General features: G+C 37.9%; 1 protein-coding gene and 1 pseudogene across 1 annotated transcript in view; one reads left to right on the forward strand and one right to left on the reverse strand.

Moving 5' to 3' along the window:
- Positions 1 to 12,522, reverse strand: part of LOC108543333 (zinc finger protein 736-like) — a 48,521-nt gene that overhangs the window by 20,177 nt on the left and 15,822 nt on the right. The window contains 2 exon segments of the mRNA XM_017893769.1: positions 770 to 865; positions 1,367 to 1,493. Of these exon segments, the coding sequence (XP_017749258.1) occupies positions 770 to 865; positions 1,367 to 1,493 (223 nt within the window).
- Positions 1,558 to 2,307, forward strand: LOC108543330 (40S ribosomal protein S27-like; annotated as a pseudogene).

Consider the following 12,522-nt stretch of genomic DNA (forward strand, 5'->3'; position numbering starts at 1 on the left):
TATATATATATATATATATATATATATATATATACTCAGCAATGTTTTAAGCTCCCCAGTGACATAGTATATTTAATAAATGTATGAAGTAGATACACTGAACTATATTACATACAGTTGAGGAATTTGGCCATATTTACCAACATTTGTTTATATAAGAATAACATTTTGACATAACACAATTTTAGAGTTTGTTTCATTTAGGGAGATGCTTAGTGTTTTGATATAATTACTGAGTATAAATTTCTGTAAAATCACATTTGAAGGCTCCATAGAATAGAAAATTATAAAGCAGGAAGCATACATCTTCTTGCGGTGTTCCTGGAATTTCTGATCCAAATTACAATATCCCCAAAACTTATATATTTAGACATTACCCAAAAAGAGAACTTAAAAAATGGTTTAATATAGAGTTTCTCAAAAATACAGATATTGCTGTTTCCCCAAAGCAACGGAAAAGCAGTCAAATCACCCATTTTCTTTTAAGCCATGAAAGACTTTCATTATTACTGTAAACTAAAAACAAAAACAAAACAACACACACACACACACACACACACACACACACATTACTGAAGGGGAAGTACAGTGCTTGGAAAATTCACAAGAATGGGACAAAAAATGTCCCTATGTTAAAGCAAGAGAAAGAAATGAAGGCTTCTCAGAAACTATTTCCACTGGAGCAGAGTTTCTGGAAGCAAAGGTCTGGCTTCCTCTTTGACATTGGGTTCCGTCATTTGTGTCATTTGCTTCATTCACTCCCACCTACCTGGGTGTTTGACTACTGCCTCCTGTCTCTTCACTTTCCAGGGCTCTTTTCTTTGCTCCAGACAGGTCATCAAGTCTGGCTTAAAGATAGCAAGACCTGTTTTATTAGAAAAAAATAACATCACTCTTGCTAGGATAATCTGATTACGAATCTAGTACTGTGCTCAGTAGAGAAGAAAGAACATTATAGAAGACTCTAGAAAATTAATTTAAATATACTGTTTCCTAACAGAAACTTTAGAATATTTAGAAAGTATTTTAAATTTGTGCTTCTTAGCTCTATCACCCAGTAATAGTGAATCAAAATTGGCATGAAAATGCATTTTAGGTGTGGGTAACAATATTTCACGCTACTAAATTTCTGATATCACTGCTAATTTAGACTGAAGTATACAGATGAGCTCAAAAAAGGGAAAGATTAATGTTAAGATGAAACATCTTGAAGATTATATTTTCTACCTCAACAGATACCCAACTTTTTCTTTTTGAAGCAGGATTCTGAAACTTATTTATGCAAAGCAGAACCTCAAAAAAAAAAAAAAGAAGAAAATAAAATATTTAATGTAGAATATGAGTTGTATATTGAAGTTATTCTCACCCAAGGAGACCAGGTTTCTGTAGTTCTCTAACATCACATCCCTATATAAACACTGCTGAGCAGAATCCAGGCATTCCCACTCTTCTGGGGAGAATTCTATGGCCACATCCCTGAATGTCAACACTCCCTGGAAAACAAAACATATTTACCAAGTGACCATAGAATGAATTCTTGATTTGACATCAGGTAAAATGAGAGTAAAGAGAGCTGGTTCTGACTTATATGAGTTACTGGAGTTATTCAATAGGATACTTTCTAGCACAGAAATATCCTCTACTGTATTTTTACCTCTAAGAAAAGATGGAATAAGATCATGAAACCAGTGTATGTGCAATACTTTTCTTGGTGATACTGTATAAAATAAAGGACATTAACACAGGCATGTACATTTCTTAATGCTATATTTACATAATACAAGATAAGCTGCCTATAGTTCCCATATGAAAACTTCATGGTGAAGTAAAAGCATACTTCTCAAATCTTATTGTGTACAGCAATGAACAGGAGATCTTGTTAAAACCTAGATTTTGACTCTGAAGATCTAGGGTAAAGCTTGAGTTTCCAAATTTCTAAGAAGTTTGCCAGTGATATCACTGCTTCTAGCCCAAGAATATTTTGTCAAAAATTCAGTAAGTGGCACGGCCTAGGTTTTTAGTTTATTTGACCAGTAAAGAAAGATGGCTTTCCGGCGGTGACGACCTACCCACACAAGAACACGCCTCTCGCAAAGGATCTCCTTCATCCCTCCCCAGAAGAGGAGAAGAGGAAACACAAGAAGAAACGCCTGGTGCAGAGCCCCAATTCCTACTTCATGGATGTGAAATGCCCAGGATGCTATAAGATCACCACGGTCTTTAGCCATGCACAAACGGTAGTTTCCTCCTACAGGAGGAAAAGCAAGGCTTACAAAAGGATGTTCCTTTAGGAGGAAGCAGCACTAAAGGCACTCTGAATCAAGATGAGTGGGAAACCATCTCAATAAACACATTTTGGATTAAAAAAAAAAAAAAAAAGAAAGAAAGATGAGAGCCTTCATTTTCCATAGCAAGCTATATGCAAAGAGAGGGTAAGAAGAAAGAAGAGCTATCAGATTAAATATGGTTTAATCTTCTTGCACATCACTTGATAAAACTCCCCAAGGTACCTATCAATAATAAAGAGAAAAATAATTAACTAGAGTGAAAAATATCTGTCAGAGAGCATATTTACCAAGTAAATAAAGATCAACTATATTAAAAGAAATTTTTATCAGGTGTTGATTAACAAAGGATACAAGAATACTGTGCTATTATCAACATTAACACAAAAAGGGTCAACTTAATATGAGTCTAGTCATGAAGAAACATCAGTTTTAAGCAAAATTTAAGCTACAAATATCTCCCATGTTCTGTAATCTCTAATTTTGGGTTAAACTTTTTTTTTTTTTTAAACTTTAAGTTCTACGATACATGTGCAGAACATGCAGGTTACATAGGTATACATGTGTCATGGTGGATTGCTGTTCCTATCAACCCATCATCTAGGTTTTAAGCCCCACATGCATTAGGTATTTGTCCTAATGCTCTCCCTCCCCTTGCCCCCATCTGCTAACAGGCTCTGGTGTGTGATGTTTCCCTCTCTGTGTCCATGTGTTCTCATTGTTCAAATCCTACTTATGAGTGAGAACATGCGGTGTTTGTTCTTCTGTTCCTGTAAGTTTGTTAGTTTGCTGAGAATGATGGTTTCCAGCTTCATCCACATCCCGGCAAAGGGCACGAACTCATTCTTTTTTACGGCTGCAGAGTATTGCATGGTGTATATGTGCCACATTTTCTTTATCCAGTCTATCATTGATGGGCATTTGGGTTGGTTGCAAGTCTTTGCTATTGTAAATAGTGCTACAATAAACATACGTGTGCATGTGTCTTCATAGAATGATTTATAATCCTTTGGGCATATACCCAGTAATGAGATTGCTGGGTCAAATGGTATTTCTGGTTCTAGATCCTTGAGGAGTCACCCCACTGTCTTCCACAATGGTTGAACTAATTTACACTCCCACCAACAGTGTAAAAGTGTTCCTATTTCTCCACATCCTCGCCAGTATCTGTTTCCTGACTTTTTAATGCTCGCCATTCTAACTGCTGTGAGATAGTATCTCATTGTTGTTTTGATTTGCATTCCTCTAATGACCAGTGATGATGAACTTTTTTTTTGTTTGTTGGCCACATAAATGTCTTCTTTTGAGAAGTGTCTGTTCACATCCTTTGCCCACTTTTTGATGGAGTTGCTTTTTTCTTGTAAATTTGTTTAAGTTCCTTGTAGATTCTGGGTATTTGCCCTTTGTCAGATGGATAGATTGCAAAAATTTTCTCCCATTCTATAGGCTGTCTGTTCACTCTGATGAAAGTTTCTTCTGCTATGCAGAAGCTCTTTAGTTTAATTATATCCCATTTGTCAATTTTGGCTTTTGTTGCCATTGCTTTTGGTGTTTTAGTCATGAAGTCTTTGCCCGTGCCTATGTCCTGAACAGTACTGCCTAGGTTTTCTTCTAGGGTTTTCACGGTTTTAGGTTTTACATTTAACTCTTTAATCCATCTTGAGTTAATTTTGTACAAGGTGTAAGGAAGGGGGGGTCCAGTTTCTGTTTTCTGCATATGGCTAGCCAGTTTTCCAAGCACCATTTATAAATAGGGAATCCATTCCCCATTGCTTATTTCTGTCAGGTTTGTTGAAGATAAGACGGTTGTATATGTGTGGTGTTATTTCTGAGGCTTCTGTTCTGTTCCATTGGTCTAGATATGTTTTGGTACCAGTACAATGCTGTTTTGGTTACTGTAGCCTTGTAGTATAGTTTGAAGTAACGTAGTGTGATGCCTCCAGCTTTGTTCTTTTTGCTTAGAATTGTGTTGGCTATATGGGCTCTTTTTTGGTTCCATATGAAATTTAAAGTATTTTTTCTAATTCTGTGAAGAAAATCAATGGTAGCCTGATGGGAATAGCACTGAATCTATAAATTACTTTGGGCAGTATTGCCATTTTCATGATATTGATTCTTCCTATCCATGAGCATGGAATTTCTTTTCCATTTGTTTGTGTCCTCTTGTATTTCCTTGTTTTAGAATCCTAGAGAGGAAGTCTCTTCTGTTTTTTTATACAGAACTTTCTGAGTTATCCTGGGCAATAAAGACCATTCTCATTAAATGTGCATTTTTATAAGCAGTTTTGCATATATTTAATGGAAGCTAAACAGTACATGGTCTCCTTCTTCACTGATAACCAAGGACCCGATCCCATCTCAAACAGGAATCTTGGGCCTCCACACCTTTCCATGTTCGACAGCCACAAAAGAAACATTTGTAATGTTGCAGGTATAAATTCATGGTGACAATATTTTCATGGTTTATTAAAAGCTGGGATGTAGAGAATAAAGAGAAGACTCGGGTATATAAGGAAAAAGTATTTCTCAGAGTCCCTTGACTATCATGAGAATAAAAAGTGAAAAAGGAGTTAAACTGGTAAGGCAAAACATCACAAGTAGAGTGTTGCGGGAGTCAGGGACCCCGAACAGTGGGACCAGCTGGAGCCACGGCAGAGGAACATGAATTGTGAAAACTTCATGGACATTTATCAGTTCCCAAATAATACTTTTGTAATTTCTTATGCCTGTCTTTAACCTCTTAATCCTGTTATCTTCGTAAGCTGAGAATGTATGTCACCTCAGGACCACTGTGATAATTGTGTTAACTGTACAAATTGATTGTAAAACATGTGTGTTTGAACAATATGAAATCGGTGCACATTGAAAAGAACAGAATAACAGCAATTTTAGGGAAAAGGGAAGACAACCATATGATCTGACTGCCTGCAGGGTCCGGCAAAAAGAGCCATATTTTTCTTCTTGCACAGAGCCTATAAACGGACGTGCAAGTAGAAGATATCGCTAAATTCTTTTCCTAGCAAGGAATATTAATATTAATACCCTGGGAAAGGAATGCACTCCTGGGGGAATGTCTATAAACGGCAGCTCTGGGAGTGTCTGTCTTATGTGTTTGACATAAGGACTGAGATACACCCTGGTCTCCTGCAGAACCTTCAGGCTTATTAGGGTAGGGAAAAACTCCACCTTGGTAAATTTGTGGTCAGACCGGTTCTCTGCTCTTGAACCCTGTTTTCTGTTGTTTATCAAGACAACACATGCACAGCTGAACCTAGACCCTTATCAGTAGTTCTGTTTTGCCTTTTGTCCTGTTCCCTCAGAAGCATCTGATCTCTTTTCTGCTTTTTGCCTTTTGAAGCATGTGATCTTTGTACCTACTCCCTGTTTTACACCCCCTCCCCTTTTGAAACCCTTAATAAAAACTTGCTGGTCTGAGACTCAGGTGGGTATCACAGTCCTACTGATATGTGATGTCAACCCCAATGGCCCAGCTGTAAAATTCCTCTCTTTGTACTCTTTCTCTTTATTTCTCCGTTGGCTGACACTTATGGAAAATAGAAGGAACCTATGTTGAAATATTGGGGCAGGTTCCCCGATAGTAGAGAAGTAAACATTTGCAAGTTCTACACACATGATATTTCAGAGAAAAAGTGGACACAGTCTCTGACCTGAGACACATGCACCTCAGAATAAGCCATTTCTTTCCTTTTCTCCTTCTCTGTGATCCCTTCCCAGGTGTGATTATCTGCACAAATTACACCTGTTTCTTGAGAATATGCTTTTGAAGCATGAGCAAAACTCCTTCCCCCAAAGTAACCACACCCACAGGCAGAAGGACCTAGAATTGCAACTAAAGTCTGCCTTTGTCCTTTACCACGAGAGAGTATCAGAACCAGTAAAGTCCTACATAAAAACCAAAATGTGAGTTTCCCCTTTCCAACACTCAGTTGCCCTTCTCTGCCATAGACGCCAGCAATTTCTACTGCAGCAATGAGAATATGGGCCGCACTGACCTGACCCTACCAAACCCAAGCAGAGCAGTCTCTATGATCTTCATTTGGAACTAAAGCTAAACTCACCTCTTGTGAATGTATCTGAAAGCACTCGTGGTTGACCTGGGCTCACCTTAGCCTCACATGTGACACTTAATTCAAACAACATGGCTGCAGGGGAAGTGGAGCAAGATGACTAAAAAACACCCTGCAGCAATCATCCCCCAGATAAAATACCAAATAGAATGACTATCCCAATAAGAAGCATCTTCATAAGAGCAAAAACTCTGGGGAGTGATCACAGGACCTAGTTTTAGCATCAAAGAGGCACTGAAGAGGGTAAAAAAGAAAGCCGTTAATTGCCAACAGCAGCCCTCCTCCATTCCCTGGCAGTGCAGCCTGGCAGAGAGAAAATCCATGTGCTTACAGAAGGGAGAGTGCAGTGATTGTGAGAGTTTGCAGTAAAACTCAGTGCTGCCTGTCACAGCAGAAAGCAGCATGGGGCAGAATTCAGCCAGAGCCTACAGAGGAAGCACTCAGACTAGCCCTAGTCAGAGAGGATTGTCCATTTCAGTAATCAAAACCTGAGTTTCAGGTAGCCCCACCACCATGGGCTAAAGCACTCTGGGGTTCTAAATAAACCTGAAAAGCAGTCTAAGCCAGTGGGTGCTTTGCTAGGCTCAGAGCCGGAAAACTTGAAGTGCATGTGACCTTGTGAGAGATGTCAACTGGGATGGCCAAGAAAGTGCCTGCATTGCCGTTACCCCAGGTACAGGCAGCGCAGTTCACAGCTCCAGGAGAAAATCTTTCTACTTGAGGAAAGGGGAGAGAAGAGTAAAAAAAACTTTGTCCTGCAACTGGGACATCATCTCAGCCATAGTAGAACACAGCACCAGAAAAGCCCTGAGGCCCCCATTCTAGGACTTAGTTTCTGAGTGACAGTTCTAGACATACCCTGGGCCAGAAGAGAACACACTGCCTTGAAGGGAAGATACCAGTTCTGGCAGGATTCATCACCTGCTGACTAAAGAGCCCTTGGGCCACGAATAAACATCAGCAGTAACCAGGTGGTACTTGCTGCATCCCTTCAGGGGGTGAGACCCAGTGCAGTGCAATCCAAGCTGTGGCAGCCATGTGGAGAGACTCCTGCTTGAGGAAAAGAGAGGGAAGAAGAAGAGACTTTGTCTTGAAGCTTGATTACCAGCTCAGCCATAGTGGGGTAGCTGTAACAAGACAGCTCCTGAGGTCTCTGATTTCAGGCCTTGGCTCCTGGATGACATTTCTGGAACTACCCTAGGCCAGAAAAAAACTCACTTCCCTGAAGCAAAAGAAGCAGGCTGGGCAGAGTTCACCACAAGCTGACTGAAGATCCCTTAGGTCTTCAGTGGATATCAGCAGTAGCCTGGAAGTACTTGCTGTGGGCTCTGGGTGGTGGTGGTCATGGGGAGTGGTTTCTTATGCTTGAGAAAGGAGAGAAAAGAGTAGGAAGGATGTTGTCTCATGGCCTCAGTGCCAGCAAAGCCACAGCAGAATAGGGCACCAAGTAGATTCCTAAGGTTTCTGACTCCATGTTCTTGCTACCAAATGGCATTTTGCTACCCCCAGCCCAGGGTGGGTAATAGAGCTCACTGCCCTGAGGGAAAGGACATGAGACTGGCTGGATTCACCACCTCCTGAAGAGAAACTGGGTCTTGAGTGAATATCTGCAGCAGCTAGGTAGTGGTCACTGTGGGCCTTATGTGAGACCCAGTCCTGTGCTGGCTTTGGGTCTGACTTAGTGTAGTCTTAGTGATGGTGACCACAGGGGTGCTTGTGTTACACCCACCCCAGCTCCAGGCAGCTCAGCATAGAGAGAGAGAAAGATTCCATTTATTTGGCAGAATGTAAAAAAATAGAAAAAGAGTCTGCCTGGTCACCCACAGACTGTCTTGGATCTTACCTATGACCACCAAAGTCGTACCTCTACAAGTCTGCAAGCATCACCGTGTTATTCAGTTTGGGGTGTCCCCTAATGCAGATATGACTGCAATGATCAAAGACTTAGATTACAACACTCAGTTAATTCCCTTTGAATACTTGGAAAGCCTTTCTAAGAAGGACAGGTATTAAAAAGCCCAGAATGCAAAAACTAAAATAAATACCTAACTCATTAATGCCCAGACATCAATGAACATCCACAAAGACTATTCAGGAAAACACAACCTCATTAAATGAGCTAAATAAGGCACTAGTGTGCAAATCCTAAGAGACAGAGATATGTAACCTTTCAGACAGGAAATTAAAAAATGCTCAGCAAAATTCAAAATAACAACAAAAAAAATTCAGAATCTGATCCAATAAATTGATTAATAAATTGATTAAAATCATTTTGAAGAATCTAGCAAAAATTCTGGAGCTGAAAATTCAAATGACATTGAAGAATGCATTAGAGTCTCTCAACAGCAGAACTGATCAAGCAGAAGAAAGAATTAGTAAGTCTGAACACAAGTTATTTGAAAAGATAGTCAGATGAGACAAAAAAAAAGCCTCAAGAGGGCAACTCTAAGAAATACGGCCTTAAAGAGGAGGTAGAGAAAAAGTTCTGGGTAGAAAGTTTATTCAAAAAAAAAAAAAGAACCTCCCATACCTAAAAAAAAAAAAAAAAAAAGTATTAGTATTCAAGTACAAGAAGGTTATAGAATACCAACCACAATTCACTTAAGTATGACGACCTGAAGATCTTTAATAAAACTCTCAAAGGTCAAAGATAAAGGATTCTAAAAGCAGCAAGAGAAAAGAAACAAGTAACATTCAAACAAGCACCAATATGTTTGACAGCGGACTCTTCAGTGGAAATCTTACAGGCCAGAACTTTCATCCTAGAATACATCCAGCAAAAATATCCTTCTACCATTAAAAAAAAAAAAAAAAAAAGACAAACAAGCTGAGATTTTAACACCCCCAGACCTGTCCCACAAAAAATGCTAAAGGTAGTTCTTCAATCTAAACAAACAGGACATTAATGATCAATAAGAAAACATCTGGTACAAAACTCACTGGTATATAAAGGACACAAAGACAAAATTTTTTAGCACTATATATGTGGTGTGTAAACTACTTATATTTTGAGAAGACTGAAAGATTAGTCTATAACTACTTGTAATTATTAAAAATAATAACTCTCTCCCTCAAGGCCATAACTCATATTTCTACTTTTGAGGCAGTTATAGTTATTAAAATTCTAACCACAAGTTTAAGACATAGACAGTATAAGATATAAATACAAACAATAAAATGTTAAAAGTTGGGAGATAAACTGTAGTTTTATTAGTTTTCTCTTTGCTTTCTTGTTTGTTCATTTTTACAATAAGGGTTAAGTTGCCATCAGTTTAAAATAATGGGTTGTAAGATGTTATTTGCAAGCCTCATGGTAACCTCAAATAAAAAAAAAAACCTGTAATAGACACGCATACATAAAATCAAAAAATTAAAACATACCACTAGAAAAAATCATCTTTACTAAAAGAAAGACAGGATGAATGGGAGAGCGAAAAGGAGAGAGAAAAGACCACAAAACAACAAGAAATCAGATAACAGAATGGCAGGTGTAAGTCTTCATTTATTAATAACAACACTGAATATAAATTAACTCCCCAATCAAAAGACACAAATTGGCCAAATGGGTTAAAACAAACAAACAAAAAAACCCCAAGACCTGACACTTCATTTCTTACAAGACATACACTTCACCTATGAAGGCACAGAAAGACTGAAAATAAAGGGACAGAAAAAGACATTCCATGCAAATGGAAACCAAAAAAGAGGAATAGCTATGTTAAATAAAACAGACTTCAAGACAAAAACTATAAAAAGAGACAACAAAAGTTATTATAATAAAGTGGCCAATTCAGCAAGAGAATACAACAACTGCAAATTTATATGCACCTAACACTGGAGAACTCAGATATATGAAACAAATATTAGAGCTAAAGAGACAGAGATCAACCCCAATACAACAGAGACTTCGACAACTCACTTTCAGCAGTAGATAGATCATCCAGATAGTAAAATCAACAAATAAACATTGAGCTTAATCTACACTATAAACCAAATAGACCTAATAGACATTTACAAAGCATTTCATCAAAAAGCTACAGAATACAAATGCTACACTTCAGCCCCTGAATTATTCTCAAGGATAGACCATGAGTTAGGTCACAAAATAACTCTCAAAATAATCTCCCCCCAAATGTGATTATATCAAGTATTTTCTCTGACAATAATAGAATAAAACTAATAATCACTAACAGAAAAAACTTTGGAAACTATACAAACACAGAGAAATTAAAATATGCTCCTGAGTGACTAGTGGGCCAATAAGGAAATTAAGAAAAAAATTTAAGGCCGGGCGCGGTGGCTCAAGCCTGTAATCCCAGCACTTTGGGAGGCCGAGACGGGCGGATCACGAGGTCAGGAGATCGAGACCATCCTGGCTAACATGGTAAAACCCCGTCTCTACTAAAATACGAAAAAAAAAAACTAGCCGGGCGAGGTGGCGGGCGCCTGTAGTCCCAGCTACTCGGGAGGCTGAGGCAGGAGAATGGCGGGAACCCGGGAGGCGGAGCTTGCAGTGAGCTGAGATCTGGCCACTGCACTCCAGCCCGGGCGACAGAGCGAGACTCCGGCTCAAAAAAAAAAAAGAAAAAAGAAAAAAATTTAAAATGTTCTTGAAACAAATGAAAATGAAAACATAACAAAACTATGAATGCAATGAAAGAAGTACTAAGAAGGTTTATAGCAGTAAGTGCCTACATCAAAACAGTTTTAAAAAATCTCCAAATAAACCAATGATGTATCATACAGAACTAGAAAACAGCAAACCAAACCCAAAATTAGAAGAAAACAATAAAAACTATAGCAGACATAAATGAATATAAAACCAAAAATTCAAAAGAAACATAATGAAAAGTTAGTTTTCTGAAAAGGTAAAATTTACAAAACGTTGGCCCATTGGCTAAAGATTTGAGATTCAGGGTCCCATTGTGTTGGAATTACTTTCAGGTCTGAAGGTGCAAAGTGCATTGAAAGATGGAGCTGGAATGGTTGATTGCTATGCTGTGAAGCTATTTTTCTACAAATCTGGCTGAACTGCTCTGTAAGGGACTGTGTATTAAAAATACGCAGATAAATATTCTGCCTGCAGATTTGGGGGCAAGCCAAAGAGAGAAAAGCCTCTCTGAACTAAAGCCTTGTGAACACCTCCTGTGTTTATATCCTGTCTGGTAATTCTGTACAGTGTTTGGGAAACATAATTAAAAACAAAATTATCTCCAACCTCAGAGATACTCTAAAATGGTAGAAGACAAAGAAAATTATTATTTTTTTTACATAATTAAACCACAATGTGATATCCATCATAGGCAATCTACTGAGATTACAAAAGCAGAAATAAAAATCGCCATATTTAGTCTAAGTAGAAGACTTAACAGCATAATTTGTCATATATAGTTCATCCTAAATTAACCGGGTAATTGAGAAGCCTATATGTATATTGGGTATATTCAATGAAAATTTATATTGGCTATATTCAAAAGCAAAATAAGCTTTCCTTGACTTCATAATATTTTATGAATTTACCTACCGTCTGACAGAAAGGTAAACCATTTACATTTCAATGCAATGGTTTCCAGATCCTACAGAAAGACATTTCTAAGAAGACTGACAAAGTCCTATTTACCTATTTAAATGATGTACATATATTTAATAGACACAAAATAAATTTACATATAAAATTTTTCTAAAATTATTTTTTAAAAGGAGAGCAAAATGTCTTATCTTCAAGTTGGATAATTAAGTCTGGTATTTCTAATTTGTATTTGCCCTTACAACAGCCAAGTCTAAGGCCATGACCTTGAATTCATGGACATCTGATTTCCAGTAGGCATCTGAATCAGGCACCCGAGGAGTTGTATTGGGTATAATTTTTCACATGAAAGAGGGTTTAGTCAGGAAGTAAAGGCAGAAGAAAGATGCTATGAAGAACTGTTAATGTGAAATAATCTTAATAATCAACAAAGCCTCAAAATCCAATTTTAGAGTTTATTCAAGTGAAAAGCTAGAAACAGTCACCCAGGAGACAATGGCTCTAGTGAAACAAGATGAGTGCTTCATAGCTGAAAGTTAAGTTCTTATTTCTATAGGCAAAAACAAAGAAATTGAACAAGATGACAACGTTTTCTATACAAGCCTGTTTTTTTTTTTTTTTT

This window comes from Rhinopithecus bieti, unplaced genomic scaffold, assembly GCF_001698545.2.
Source record: "Rhinopithecus bieti isolate Rb0 unplaced genomic scaffold, ASM169854v2 scaffold_24999, whole genome shotgun sequence".
NCBI lineage: Eukaryota > Metazoa > Chordata > Mammalia > Primates > Cercopithecidae > Rhinopithecus > Rhinopithecus bieti.